We start from the raw sequence: 15,968 nt of genomic DNA, 5'->3' as shown, positions 1-15,968 counted from the left end.
GTGTAATAATTACAATGGTAAATTATTAATTTATTGGATATACATAAACATTATATGTATCCATATAATTTTTATGATCATAAGTTTTGAGTATACTTCTATTATATATTTCATTACAACATCGAGAATAATATATGCATATACTATATATATATAATATATTAGTATATACACTCTGCATAATGTTGACAATATCTTAATATTTTTTTTAACAATTTATTTTATTGTTTATTTGTAAATTGTATATTGGTGCCATTAGATTTATAAAAGATAAATTTCATTATATAAACAATTTTTGTATTATCATAAATTGTTATATTATATTTCATATGCAAATTATGGTATTGTACTTCAATATACTAATGGAATAGCAAAAAATATTTTTATTTCAATGTGTTTGAATGTATTTTAATTATAATAGAATCTATATTTTCTGTAGTATAAAATATAAATATATTCACACTTTTATTTATTTTTTAATATCATACACAACAAATGTTACTAAAATATTAATTCTAGAAATACATTTTTTCTTCATCAATGTAAAGATATATTAGAAGTTACACGTTAAAATAATGAAAAATAAATCATGGATATCTTTCAACTTAATAGAATCTAATTATAACTGTTATTTATTTACATCTGTTTGCTGATAAATAAATTTTCTTGAATTGAAAATTTAATATCCTTTATATCAGAACATTTGTATTAAGTTATATTTAGGCAACTATTGGCAAAAACATTGTAATAACAATAAAAATAAAAAAATATCATGTGTTAAAAAAATAAGAAAATATTATAATAGATAAAATATTGGGATTACATCTGTGAGTGAAATAATTGCATTTTATTTACTTTTGCATATTCAAATATTCGTTCAAATATTCGAATGTTAGATGGCGCTCATCTTCATTGTGGCGGATACCGCCCAAAAGCATTTCTTCGGTTTTTGTTTCTTCTTGCTTCTTTTGTTTTATGATTGTAAAGTTAAATAAGAACAAGGCTAATCAAAAATAAAGGTACCAAAATATTGCTTGGTCTAATACTATTTTTTGGAAACACTAATATTATATGTCCTAATATCATTTTTATAGAACACACAAATTGTGTTATTTTGTTTATATTAATTTATACTTATCATAAAATATATGCAATGAAAACTTCTGATTATTTTTAAAATTACAGTTTTTACAGATTTGTTTATTACATTTTATTACATATTTGATGATATGGAAATTCTTCATGAAATACTTCATAGGCGTATTAAGGAAGCGAATAAAAACTTATGGCTGACGAATAAGTTCAACACGTTGAAGAATGATGAAGAACGTGTAATATTTACTCTCGAAGTAATGCAACAGTTCAATGTAGTTCCTAAAATAAAAAATGTGCCAAAAAGTCACTTAGATTCGGAAAAATTTAGAAAGGAGGGAAATAAATTATTTCTTACAAATCCTCTCGATGGGCATAAATGTATTCAAATATTGCAATTATATACAAAGAGTATAGCTTATGCAAATCCTTCGTCAGAAGAACTTGCTTTAGCTTATGCTAACAGATCTGCTATTTTATTAAAAATTCATAAGTTTAGAAAATCTATTCAAGATATTGATAGAGCATTATCTCTGAATTATCCTGATAAATTAAAAGTCAAGTTATATATACGTAAAGTAGAGTGTTTAGTATCAATGGGAGATTCTTCTATAGAAGAAGATTATAAAGCTGCATTGTATTGCCTGGAAAAGATGTCATTAAATGATCTTAACAGGAAAAATCTTCAAAAAAAATTACAATATTTACATGAGCAATCAAAAAACATGATAAAAAAGAATACGAAAAAGCAGGAGAATCAGTATCTTTTTGAAGTTAAATCTCAAAACATAGAAATTCCGTGTTCATCAGATGCAATAGCTATTAAATATAATGAACGTTATGGAAGACATGTTGTTGCTACTCGTGACATTTCTCCTGGTGAAGTCATTGCTTCAGAGAAACCTTATTCTTTTATGTTAACACCAGATAATATTTATACTCATTGTTCAAATTGTCTGGAGATTTCTTTGGCCAGTATACCTTGTGATCATTGCACTTGTGCCATGTATTGTTCAGAAAAATGTAAATTGGAAGACTGGAAGAAATATCATGATATAGAATGTCCTGTATATTCAGTATTGTTTGAGATTTCTAATTATATTAAGTTTGATCTATTTAGCGCAAGACTTGCAATACAAGCAATAAAAGAATTTAATAGTTTAGAAGATTTACGAAGTCTGATTAAAGAAATTGATGAATGGGATGGTAATTATAAGTTATTACATAATTTTTGAAATATAAAGTAATGGTATTAGCTAATTTTATTTTCAATTTAGTAACTATTTGTTATAGATCCTAGAACAAAAGGTTTTAGTTCTGATAATAAATTTCACAGTGATAAATATAGAAGTATATACAGTCTCACGACAAATACTGAAAAAAGACTACCAATTGACCTATTCAGAAAATCTGTAGATGCTTGTATTATTTTATATTTGCTTGCTACACGTACTATGATGTTTGGGGATAAATTGGAACATGAATTATCTGCATTAATTAAAAACAAAGATGTTACATTAATTGGTGGGCTTATATTACGGCATCAACAAATAATACCTACTAACATTCATAGCGTAAGTATTTGCTTTTACTGTTTTCTTTTCATATTGTAATTGAATTATATTACAGTTGGATGAAGAATATGGTTTAGATGTTAGAGAACGAGGTATTGCAGCAATGGCATTTTATAGTCTGTTTAATCATAGCTGTGATCCAAATATACTAAGGTATTCAAGATCTACAAATATGATTATATGTGCTGCTTATCCTATAAAACAAGGAGATCAGGTACTTATTTATTTTTAGAGCCTTAAGAAATATTTTGTTATGTTTTGGAGAATTATAAACTTAACATTCTCTTAGATTTTAGATAATTATGGTCAGCATTATGCTATAATGGTAAAACAAAGAAGACAAGAGAAACTTTTAAAACAGTATTATTTCAAATGTGATTGCATACCGTGCAAAAAAGATTGGCCTCTATATTGTAGTCTACCTTCTTTCGAAGTATGTACAATTTATACGTTTAGGTATATTATATAGATTATAATTTTTATTTTTTATAAAAAATCTTTTCTCTTAATATATAGGATTTAGTAACAAATTTATATGATAAATCAATTATTATGGCAGCTTTAAAAAAATTCGATACTTACGTGTGTTTAGCAACTGTTGGTGAAGTTCATGATAATTTTTCGTATATAATACAAGATTTATTAAAGATGATACAAATATTATATGATCATGCTCCAATGCCTTGTAGAGAAATGAATAAGGTTGTGGAAACTGTAAAACGTGTGTATTCTTTAAGTGGCAACAGATTTGATTTACCTGTGATAACTTAAATAAAATTTATATATAAAATTATTTTAAATTATATAATATTGTATAATTTTATATTATAAAATATTATATATTATAAAATTTATAAATAACTGTATGTATTCTTATTTGTTTCAAATAAATAATATATATACACACACCACATCGAACGCAAATATATTTTCTATTTTGTTTTAGTTTGTATATTTTTTATATGTTAAATACTATATAACAAAATATTTATAATAAAACATTTCAAATGTTCACAAATCATATTTTTTAAGAAGATAGACATTATAGTTCAAATATTGATAAAAATTTTGAAATTTAATTTAAAAAATATTGTATACTATTAAATTATATCCTGATAGTTAATGAAACGTATTGAAAAATGATTTACATTAATATTTATTTCATTATATCCATGAAACATCATATATTGCAAAAATAAATTATTCGAATTATTATATTTTCTGAGGTAGAAAATGGGATACAAATCCAATAATGAAATCTACTGCTAGTATCATTATATACTGCTAGTATCATATCAGATATGATATCCACCTGGTATCATTTAGACATTACATTGTAAAGTATCTGTAAGTCTTTAAATGCATATGTATAATAAGAAAATCAATTAATATGTTATGATAAAGTAATAGATCAAATAATATATCATAAAAGTTTGTTATCAAGTTAAGAAAGATAAAAATATATGTTTACAATAGATACTAACAAATTAAAAAATATGCAAATTACTTGCATATATATATAGATGACTGTATGCACATGATATTGTATACGTAAATACTGTCAAATTTTCATTTTCTTTTATAAACTTAATATAAAATAAAATCACTATTACGAGCAACAAAATCAAGTTAACAATCTAGTAATCATTGTCAACAGAATTAGAAGTACTATCGAATATTCTCTAACTGAGGTAGATGATATATCTTCGTTATTAAATTTATTAGAATATATTTCGTCTACGTAATTAATTCTCCAATCGACACCAGGGTATACAGGACTATATTTTTTCAAATATTGGATAACTACATCCGCTGTAGTAACACCTAAAAAATGAGAATAATAAATAAATGAAAACGTTTTATAAAAGCTTAACATAATAATTAATTTATCGTACCTATTGTAGTATATTCAAGATCTTTCAACATCTTGTAACCGTCTCCTCCGTTACGCATAAAATCATTTATCAGAACTTTATAAGTTGCATTTTTATCGAGATCACTGTAACTTGGAATATTACAAGCGGCACATCGTACCTGGACGGAAATTACCCTTGAATTGGGCGGACGAGAAATGTCATATGAGACCTGAAGACCGGAAAATTGAAGGAATGCACCGAATAAATTATCCGAAGAATTGTAATTAAGATTATAAACGCTCCATTCCAACATTGAGAGCATTTGTTTTCCTGTCATAGACGTCTTGAAAATAATGTTGCCAAAAGGTAGAACTCCAAGTATATCACCTATTGTGATCTATATATTTTTTTATTTTCAAATAAAGAAACGAGAGAAGATCAGAACTATGTAAAAAAAATAAAAAAAAAAAAAAAAAAAAAAACAAAAGTAAATACACCTGAATCTTTTTTCATGCGATACTTTTTTTACAAAATTTTCTTAATACATTTTAGTCACATGATTTTACACAGTTGCAAAAATGAACATTAATTAGTTTGCAGAGATTGTTACGAAAGTTATGCGTATTTGTTTGAAAAAATATTTCTTTTTCTTTTTTTCATTTTTTTTTAAACATTAATTTTTCTTTTATATGTTTATTAAATAAAATGTTTTTTGTGAATGTATTTCTATATTTTAAATTACTTTTTGTATAGTTCGCATTAGTTTAACGCAAGTTTTATACTCTTTGGAAATCAACTTTTACTTAACTTTTTTTTGCACGATACACATCGACCATATAAAAAGAGATTCGAGTGTATATACAATGATATTTGACATATCTACCTTATCGTTCAAGGCTCTAGTGATAGACGCTCTTATACTTCCAGAATTTTGAACGGCAATAGCAGCATCGGTCCATTTTCCTTTAAAAAAATATTCCTGGGCATTCTGTAATCGTAATAATTGAATCGTATCTTTATATTAAAAGAACATTTAAAACTATCGATATTAGCAACTTCTTTTGCAAACTTACATAATCGATGATAGCATCGGTAATGAGGTTTCCTAAATTGCATTCTTTTTGTCTACAGGTTTTACTGTCACCATCGAGTAATACGCGAGTTTTTCCAACTTCCGTTGTGCTTATATTATCGATCGCAGGTCTGAGTAAATCCAGTTCTTTGAGAACATCCGGTGCCTATATCACGAATCGTCTTTAAATCAATTTAGGTATTGTACATAACTATAATCCATTGTCGTCTTTTCAAAGCTCACCTGTTCGATACTATGATCGACTAGAATTGGATTGCCCACAATGTCAGTAACTTCACCGTTTGAGTCGAAAGAAACGCTAAAATTACCGAGATATTTAGTATAAGCATATGCTTGAACAACATAAACTTTTCTACCGTTGTCTTGTACAATTTCAGTAGGATAAATATCTTCGGGGTGTTCAGCGTCAGGTTGTTTGCCACGATAAAGAAATGTATTGGTATGTCCACCGATGACAATGTCGATGTCCTCAACTTCTTTGGCGATTTTTTTATCAATATCGAATCCAGAATGACCCAAAGCAATGAGAATATTTACACCCTCCTTTTTCAATTTCTTTGCTTCCTCGCGAATAGCAGGTACTTCGTCGTTAATGATCACGTTTTCGGTAATCGATATGATCGTCGTCTCTGGCGTGAGATAACCGATCACACCAATCTTTGTACCATTTATCACCAAGACCGTACTGTTCGCTAACTTCGTAGCTTTTAAGTTTGGCTGTTTCGATAAATCAAGATTCGCCGCGAGAACTGGAAACTTTGATTCTTCGATAAAGGGTATTAAACCATTTACACCGTCATCGAACTCATGATTTCCAAGACTCTGTGAAGCAAGATAGATAGATGGATAGATAGTTAGAGAGAGAGAGAGAGAGAGAGAGAGAGAGAGAGAGAGAGAGAGAGAGAGAGAGAGAGAGAGAGAGAGAGAGAGAGAGAGAGAGAGTTTTTAATACTCACTATCGCATCTGGTGCGAGAATGTTGAGGAACTTTGCAACGATTTTCCACTTGTAGATATTATACCACACGGAACCTTGATAAGTATCACCAGCATTCAAGAACAATGTTGGTATGGACGAATTTTTAGCCTGACGAATCAAGGTCGCTATTCTGGCGAAACCACCGTAACAATTTCCTGTTGCGGCATCTTGTTTAGAACAAATTGGTGCCGACAATCTTGACGTTTCTTCAAATCTAGGTAAAAGAATAAGAATTTAGATCAGCAAGAATGACATTTGTATTAAAACGGTAATCCTATCATATTATAACTTTTCGTGAATATATAGTAGACGAATTGTAATTGATTACAAAGGAATATACTATCGCATTGTAAACTGACATTTAAAGTCTACAATTTATATATTATTTTAATAATTAATGTTAACATAATAAATAATTATCGTCGATATAAGTTGTATCATTTTAAGCGTTTTTTCAACATACAGTTAGAATATTTACATTAACGTAAGAGATGTATTAACAATTTTTGTTCTTTTGTTTTTTTTTCTATTTTTTATCACAATAATGTAAAGTTTTACCTTGCATGCATATCATTGGTGTGGACAATGTGAAAAGTAAAATCCTCATTTTTGCTATGCGCAGAAAAAGGATTTCCATGAACGATAACGTTCTCTATTATAAATAGCATGAAAATAATTGAAAACGTGCGTAATAGTAATATGCACATCTTTATGATTCTTTAATATTATAGAAACGATAAATTATTATTCATTCGTTTTCAGTAAGTTCTGAAATTTCTTTTCTTTTAATGTATTGCACAATACTGATAAACAGCGTTGTTTTATGATGTGTCAAGGTTTTCGTTATCGCTGACGTTTTTTTATCATTAGCATAAGAAATATTGTTACTTAGTATACTTTTTAATATATTTTTGGAGAACTTTTCCACTTAAAAATCCGTAATTATTCTTCGTTATTCTGTAACAATAAAAAATTTGGATTTAGAAATTTTTGATGAAATATAAAGAGGAATATTTCTTCTATGTTGCAAAAAAGTAATTGTACGTGTTTAATAAAATATGTATATTATAATGACGAAATGAACGAAACGATGCCAAGAATCGTGTTTGATATTTGTTATTCGATAAATGATATTGCTATTCGAATGAGGAAACCGATTAAACGGTATAATTTATTCCCTTGGCAGCTTTATTATTTAAATTTGGCAGTAAACTTATGATGTATTCTTATACTTATGATGTATTCTTATACCTATGATGTGATACTTAAGATATATATTTGTAATTAAATAATAAAAATGTCGTTTAACGAAAAAAAACATTATTTGCTTACTCGCATAATATGATGTTAAAAGAAGAAATTAAGATTTATATTTTGAAACAGAGAAATAATAAACATTATAATAATGTATTATATATATAATATATATATATATATATATATAATATTATATATATATATATATATATATATATATATATATATATATTATAACACATACATGGAACACGTGTTTTATATATATATATATAAAACATGTATACATGTAATAAACTTAAAAAAAAAAAAAAGAAAAATTAAATTCCTTCCTTTCAAAATACCTTTTTAATAAACTTCGTCTTTCACTTTGTGTCTCTTCATATGCACAAAATAAAATACTATAATATACATTCAACACTATTCGATATTCCATAATATACTTCTATCGATCGAGAAGAATGATCGATCTTTCTTGTGTAACATGTGTCATTTGAAAGTGATAAAGAGATAATCGTTGTAACAAGAGCAAGCACGTGGTGCAAATAAAGATCTTTGATAATCGTTGATATACGATCGTAATAGCAATACGACTATATCTAATCGATTAATGTGACGATTAAAGTGTGATTTTTGATCATGTTTATCACGATTTTGTTGGCAATGACGAACACACGTTTCTTCGAGAAAAGAGAACAGAGTCGAGCAGAAAAACACGTACCGATTTTGCCGAGGGACGAACGTCGACTGAACATTATCGACGTTCGAAAAGACGACGGAGGTGGTTAGAGCGCGTCTGAATTTCGAAACAGAATCGTCGTGAGAGAGAAAGAAAAAGAGAGAGAGAGAGAGAGAGAGAGAGAGAGAGAAAGAAAGAGAAAGAGGGAGGGATAGATCAAAAGACTTTCTCTTTGTTAACAGCCCTTTATTCTTCAGGGTTGCGTCAGGGTTGCTTCAGAGAAAACCCTTAAGAAAATGTAATTTGTACGGTAAACTTTAACGTTTTTTTTTGCGTTAACCGAAAATATGCTCTTTTCTCTTTCTTTATTTATTTTCTCTTTAATTTCTTTCCTTGAGAAATTCCAGTATTTATGGATTCCACCCGCGTTGTTTACGTTTGATTTACTCATCGATAATGTTTAATTCGTTTTGTTATGTGATTCAATGAAATTTCTGATATTTATGTTCGATAAGGAAATTTATCAAATCAGGATGACGCTCTTTTGGTTTCTTTTTAATTTATTTCTTCGAAGAAACTTTTTTATTCGTTATTAAACGATCAACTCGATTACGTTATTTTCGTTAATTTAGTCAATCTTCAGTTCTGGAAAATTTTTTCTTTGTTTCCTTTGTTTTTCTTTGTTTATCTCGTCATTATCGTCATTTTTTCCCGACATTTGATAAAATTGTTGTAAAAATGATTAAAGAGTTTAAGTCGTTTATTGCGTTTAAATTGAGCTAAGAAATGACAGAAAAAAGGAAAAAAGAAACAGAAAGAGAAAAAGATGAAAGTTATGATCAATCATAACTAATATTCTCTTCAACAAATATTAATTTAATTTTGTCTTTAAGAATGTCATAATAAATCGTTTTCACCTTCGAATATATTTCCTTCAAGTTATTGCGAGGAAATATTTCAACTTAAACTAGTCGCTTGTGTAATATAGCTTGATGGATTTCATTATATTTTATTATCCTTGACTCTCCAATATCTCTTTTCCATTCCTTCGATCCGTTTCTATAGCGATCTTGTATTCATTATGATAAAAAAGAACAAAAAGAAACTGCAATGAAAGAAGAAAAAAAAAATGCAGAGATCATTTCCGGGTCGAGTCGTAAGAACATAAGAGGAATAGTGATTTATTTGTTCTCTCTCGAACAAAATGGAAGAACTCATTTTTTGTGATCTTCAATCTTTGTATTGGTTTAAAAAGTTGGCAGTATCTCTGTCTGAATGTATTTCTTTCTTCTTCTTCTTCTTCTTATTTTTTTTCTTCCGGTAATTTTATTCAAAATCGATCATAATATTTCTTAGGTTTGAGCATGTATCTTCGTGGTTTTTTCAAATTAGACCTGTATATATTTCTTCCTCCCGTCGATGATAAGCAATGTAAAAACAACATATTGGTATGTACATTCAATCTTTCAAAATTATTCCTTCCAACAGACTTTCTATTGAGATGAGAATTCGGAAGGGTTCGCAAAATTGATCGTGACGTAATTCCTTTCGAGGTCGTATTTTGGATGAACGAAAAACATAACATCATTCGACTCGATAATATTCATGATTGTTATCGATATTTTTTTTTGTCGTCGAGGCAATAAAATTTTATTATTCGAGAAATGGAAAAATAAAATTAGTATGAAAAAATGGCATAATTCTTTTTTGCTTTTTTTTGCTTCTTTTTTTTCCTATCCAAGGACGAGGTCATCGTCAACTCGAAGACGACCAGATCCTTGCCTGTGTAACTCTTTTTTAATATCCTTTATAATATACGTTGAAACTATCATAGTCACGGTCTTATGAAACGTGCCACGGCCAAAATGCGAATATAGAATTATTCTCTTGTCAAAGTGCCAACAGAGAGCTCTCTTTTCTCGTTGCTTTTCTTTTCGCATCTTTCGACGATACCAAAGCACTTGACTAATTAATAATAAGATTTAAGTTTTTTATTTATTTATTTATTTATTTATTTATTTATTTATAGCGTTAATAGATCGATCGAATAATGAGAAATTTAATTAAAGTCTCTTTAAATTTTCTTACCTCGTAGTTCCTTATTGTTAATCTTCTTTAGATCTTCGTTTTCTCGTTGGTACTACGATGAAAATACACATAAAATTTTGTCGTCGACACTAACACGATTATATAACAAATCGTTTCTCAATAGGCTGATAACAAAGAAAAAAGAACAGGTAACAAGCAGTTCTATTGATCGTGACCAAATGATATACTTCGGATAGTACATTTCAATTTTATGAATTTTCTAACGCGCGTAGTAATGTGATAAATTCCTTGATTATTAATGCCAATCTCTTAAACTGGTTTAATGAATTCAAATTGTCACGTGACCATATCTTTCCTGAAACTCGCGTGTGGAATACACAATATCATTAGTTTTTATTAATCCTTCTTTTTCTATTCTCTTCTTCTAGATATTAAATATTTATAAATGAAGAGAACAAACACACAGTCTCACTATTTGAAAATGTTGTAACGTTTGTATCTAAATATGAATCCGTTCACTGAACGCGTCGATCACAGTAGAAACTTGATTGGCAGCTCAACGTCTACGCGTAAATTTCTAGTTTCGACATCTACATTGACGCTGGCTTGAAAAGGAAATGAGAGAATCGGTCAACGATAGAAGCAATTAATACGTTCACATGGTCTTCAAGAAATTATTCTCGATTGTTAAATAAAATTTATTTGCCCATAAAATGATATGTAAATTATTAAAGAATTTTCAAATGCACGATAAATAATCTTCAACAAAAGAACGTGAGAAAGAGATAATAATCATTATCGAATACGTATAACGATTGAAATGTTTTCGAGATAAATTTAATAGCATATAGATAATTGCGAGGCATTTTATACAGTGAATATTTGTGATAATGGATACGCTTGCTTTGTCATGGATTGCGAACATTCTACTTGTTGTTAGCAGTTCTCGACGAACATTCGGTGCTGACAGGTGATTTACGATTGGCATGTTCTCTATGTGAAAGATATAAACGTACGAGCCAATTTAAGTTCCTCCACAAAACATTAAGTTTTCTCCTCTTTTATTTCCTTAGAAATTCGAAAGAATTGATTTTTTTTTTCACCTTGAATCTCGTCAATCGTGGCCAAAGCATCGCGTTCGATAGTTGAAACTCATAAGTTTCTTACGAACAATAATATTCATTCTTCTAATTAGAATCATACCTGTGTCAGAAAACATTGGATAGAGTGAGTACATTATATATATAAGTAATGGTATATTTGATTAAACATTTTTTTTTTCATGTAAAACTTGCTATTATTGGAGAGTAAAAATACATTCTATAAGAGAATTATAGTTTTATGTATAATAATAATATATGTATATATACTTGCATTTATTACCAATTATAACTTCTTTGTTTCTTTTTTCCAACTTTTTTCCTCCAACTTTTGTCATTTATATTTGTAACGAGTTTAGTTGTATTTAGTCACCACAATCAATTCTTTTTATTGTTTCACTTGATCTAATCAGTTATTTAAGTTATAAAATAACTTGAAAATTTTGTTGCGACATTACTTGTAGGCTTTGTACAATTTGTAAACTCCTATAAAGCAAACTGGAAACAAACAATAGTTTGCCTTTGAAAAATTTAATTTGTGTAAATATAAAGTAATATATTACATTAGTGGGATGACACATAGATCACAGATTGTTTATTTTTAAGTAATCAGGTAATTAACTAATGATTATACGAACGGCAATTATGAATAAATTTTATATCGTTGTATTTTACCTGCTCTATTTGTTTTACAGTTATACAACTTTCGAACGTACACAACATGTATACTTTATTGTTGATAGCCGTGTTGTCTTATGTCTCCCAAACATGTTTGGGTTTTACCGGTCGAGGACTCATCTATCCTGGACAGACCGATTTCTTCGAATTATCTATTATACATTTGAATGATTTCCATGCGAGGTATGAACTAATATAATGTATACAAATATTTATCTGCTTAATTACGGAACGATCGTGTTTGTTCGTTTGTTTGGTTGTTTCTTATTTCATATATACGTAACAATTTGTTGATTACTTTCGTGTATTTTATATAGACATTTACCTCTTACATAATCAATCGAGAATGAATATAGAAATAATTAATTTGTCGTCATAAAAATAATATTAAGAATTACATAACATATGTTAGCCTTACTCGTAACACAAGATCTTCATATAACAATATAGTGTGTCGTATTAAATTGAAGAACCGAAGTGGAATCTTCAAGGACGATACTAGATAAGATATTGATTCAACTTCTGTTATTTTCCGTGATACGTATGATCATTCGGAAGTTATTTTACAATTTTTTTTTAAATTTGTTAATACGTAGTAAAAGGCAATGAGAATGCCTGAATTTAAAAAGAAAAAAAAAAGAAAAAGAAAAAAACATTTTGTAAGATTTCAACAGACCAATCCAACTTCTGGTACCTGTCATGTGGGACAAGAAAAAGATTGTGTCGGTGGAATCTCTAGAGTATATACTGCTGTCAATCAATTAAAGAAAGAACGGCCAAATGCTATTTTTCTGAATGCTGGCGACCATTACCAAGGTACTTTATGGTACAACGTTCATCGATGGAATGTGACGGCTACATTTATGAATATGTTACCTCATGATGCCATGGTAAACTTCACGAACACTTACTGAAAGAAAATTTCAATTTAACTATAATATAATTATCTTTTATTTGTAGACGATTGGGAATCATGAGTTCGACAATAAAATCGCTGGTCTTGTACCTTTTTTAAAGGCTGTCAAAGCACCGGTTGTGGTGACCAACATCGATGATAGAGAAGAGCCTACTATTCAAGTTTGTAGCATGATCATTTTTTACACGATACTCTTTCTCTCTCTTTCTTTTTCTTTGTATATCCTTTCTATAATCTGTTCTACTTTCAGGGTCTTTATCAAAATAGTACGATCATCGAGAGAGGAGGCAGAAAGATCGGAGTAATCGGGGTCATTATTTCAACTACGAATGTTGGTATATTCTTTGTTAAATTATAAAAGAAAAATAATTCGAAATATGTGTGTGTATATATATATATATATATATATATATATATATATATATATATATATCTAAGGATTCACGATTTATTAGACTATAGCAGACACTGAAAAATTGAGGTTTCTGGACGAAGTAGACTCTGTGAATGAGGAAGCCGAGAAGCTTAAAGCCCAAGGAGTGGACATCATTATTGCTTTAAGTCACTGTGGCTTGAATATAGATAGAGTGATGGCTGCCAATTGTCCTCTTCTTGACGTCATTGTTGGAGGACATTCGCATACTTTCTTATATTCTGGTTTGTCGAAAAAACGAGAAAAAGACTTTTATTATGTTTCTATATAAACTTTCAATTACATTAAAATATTTATTTTAATTAGGGCCACCGCCTTTCATTGATACGCCCGAGGATGAATATCCTGTAATAGTAACACAAAAAAATACAAACAGAACAGTGCTCATTGTACAAGCAGCTGCTTTTACCAAGTATGTAATTAATATATTCATTTTCCTAATGAAATATCGATCGATCTTATCACGAAACATATGATGAGAAATTAACACTATTGATTATTTTTTATATTAACTCAATAAATCATTTTATAATTAATTAAATAAAAAATTTATTCATCCCCCTATGCTATTAAAGAATCTAAAAGATAAATATTCTATTAATTTATTTTTTAGATATCTCGGCAACTTGACAGTTTGGTTTGACGATCAAGGAGAGGTTGTCGATTGGGAAGGAAATCCAATTCTTTTGGATTATTCTATCGAGGAAGGTGAGTCGGAGAGAAAGAAGAAATTTAAAAAAAAGAAAAGGGAAGTCTGATAAATAAAAAATCATTTTTCATATAGATCCAGATATTTTGAAAGCTCTAGTTCCTTGGCAAAAGGATGTCGATGCACTCGCATGGAAACACGTAGGCAAGACTAAAGTTTTCCTCGATTCCAAATGTAAAGGAAAACAATGCAATTTGGGTAACTTTATAACAGATGCGATGATCGACGCGGTAAAAATTCTTTCATATTAAATATATTTTCGATATATACTTTTACATGTATCAAAATTCTTTTATCTCGCAGAAAGAAGTTGACGAGAAAAAAAAAGAATTTTTTTTTACTTTCTCTTTCAATTTTAGTTCGTAGATCTGGCCGAGAATGAAACTTATTGGACTTATGCAGCTATATCTTGCACCAATACAGGTGGAATTCGTGCCTCTATCGAAGATTTCGCTGTTAATATTACCTACGGTGATTTACTGATGGTTCAACCTTTTGAAAATACCTGGGACACTGTCGAGATAACAGGGAGCTCTATTAAATATGTAATATTTTGTCTCTATTTATACATTAATACTTTCTATGGGATATGTATTAAAACTCAGAATGTTATCAGAGCTATTTGATAAAGAAATTATCAGTATACATTAATCGTTAAATTCATGTGAATTTATTTGTAATAATTGCTTACTGATAACAATAATAATGAACACTAAAATGCTATATTGAAGACTATTAGTCTAATTAAAATTAATCTTGTATAAAGGATTGTTTATTAAGCATAAACAATAAAACAAATCATGCATTTTTAGTTGTTAGAAAAAGAAAGAATTATGGTTTGGTCCGGGCTCAAAGTTATTTATAATATGACGAAAGATGCACCTAATAGATTAGTCGACGTCAAAGTCAGGTAATTATTTATACAACGAATATAAAAATTGAAATATTATTTCTCTTATTACTTGCATATCATATTTATACATTTATACGTAACTTTCTTATTTATGATAGATGTCGTGCTTGCGAGGTACCAAGATACGAGGATCTTTTAGAGGATGAATGGTACAGAATCGTAGTTCCATCTTTTATATATAAGGGTGGAGATGATATTCAAGTTTTTAAAAAATTCGGAAGAAACCATAAGGTTGGTTCGTTGGATATAGATCTATTCGTAGAATATGTACAAAAGATGAGTCCAATTATCGCTGGAACGGACAATCGTGTTAATTTTCTTTACGTTCATAATGAGGAAAATGTACATATATCGTGAATAATAATAATAATAATTTTAGGTTTTATACTTTCTGTAAATAAAATATTATAACATATAAAATAAATGGCAAAGAAAATGTAGAAAAAAGAAACTTTCTCAAGACGAATTTCGTAAGATTCTCTCTTCTCTCTCTCTCTCTCTCTCCCTCTCTTTCTCGTTTTCTTTTAAGGAGAGATACCAAGAATCGTGCGGGACATCCTTAAAGAAAGCAGGAAATGCTGGTCGCTTATCTCGCGGTATCTCGAGATCGCGGCAGGTGAAGCATTTAAATAATATATCGAA

The 15,968-nt window shown here is 28.7% G+C and overlaps 3 protein-coding genes across 5 annotated transcripts; 2 read left to right on the top strand and 1 right to left on the bottom strand.

The window, feature by feature from the left end:
* Positions 1 to 444: 444 nt before the first annotated feature.
* LOC124433237 (SET and MYND domain-containing protein 4-like) lies at positions 445 to 3,552 on the top strand. Its single transcript, XM_046983007.1, has 6 exons — positions 445 to 1,019; positions 1,186 to 2,298; positions 2,386 to 2,666; positions 2,722 to 2,880; positions 2,956 to 3,099; positions 3,183 to 3,552. The coding sequence occupies exons 2-6, from the start codon at positions 1,230 to 1,232 to the stop codon at positions 3,435 to 3,437; spliced, it is 1,908 nt and encodes a 635-aa protein (XP_046838963.1). The 5' UTR covers positions 445 to 1,019; positions 1,186 to 1,229; the 3' UTR covers positions 3,438 to 3,552.
* A 252-nt stretch (positions 3,553 to 3,804) lies between these two features.
* LOC124422362 (protein 5NUC-like) lies at positions 3,805 to 10,745 on the bottom strand. Of its 3 annotated transcripts, none has more exons than XM_046958727.1 (8): positions 10,617 to 10,745; positions 7,151 to 7,549; positions 6,572 to 6,806; positions 5,838 to 6,437; positions 5,596 to 5,760; positions 5,406 to 5,510; positions 4,562 to 4,919; positions 3,805 to 4,490 (listed from the first exon to the last, which is right to left on the bottom strand). In XM_046958727.1, exons 2-8 carry the CDS (start codon positions 7,297 to 7,299, stop codon positions 4,291 to 4,293), a joined length of 1,812 nt encoding a protein of 603 aa, XP_046814683.1. In that variant the 5' UTR covers positions 7,300 to 7,549; positions 10,617 to 10,745; the 3' UTR covers positions 3,805 to 4,290. The 3 variants fall into 3 exon arrangements, with proteins under 3 accessions (XP_046814683.1, XP_046814684.1, XP_046814681.1); XM_046958728.1 differs by lacking the exon at positions 10,617 to 10,745 and adding an exon at positions 8,571 to 8,691; XM_046958725.1 differs by lacking the exon at positions 10,617 to 10,745 and adding an exon at positions 8,194 to 8,614.
* Positions 10,746 to 12,398: 1,653 nt separating this feature from the next.
* LOC124422363 (apyrase-like) lies at positions 12,399 to 15,828 on the top strand. Its single transcript, XM_046958729.1, has 11 exons — positions 12,399 to 12,538; positions 13,020 to 13,245; positions 13,316 to 13,432; positions 13,522 to 13,602; positions 13,727 to 13,928; positions 14,011 to 14,116; positions 14,318 to 14,412; positions 14,489 to 14,643; positions 14,773 to 14,958; positions 15,226 to 15,323; positions 15,425 to 15,828. The coding sequence occupies exons 1-11, from the start codon at positions 12,399 to 12,401 to the stop codon at positions 15,681 to 15,683; spliced, it is 1,665 nt and encodes a 554-aa protein (XP_046814685.1). The 3' UTR covers positions 15,684 to 15,828.
* Positions 15,829 to 15,968: the final 140 nt, after the last annotated feature.

The sequence above is a fragment of the Vespa crabro genome, chromosome 2, assembly GCF_910589235.1.
Source record: "Vespa crabro chromosome 2, iyVesCrab1.2, whole genome shotgun sequence".
Classification (NCBI taxonomy): Eukaryota; Metazoa; Arthropoda; class Insecta; order Hymenoptera; family Vespidae; genus Vespa; species Vespa crabro.
This window is presented reverse-complemented; position numbering and strand designations above follow the sequence as displayed.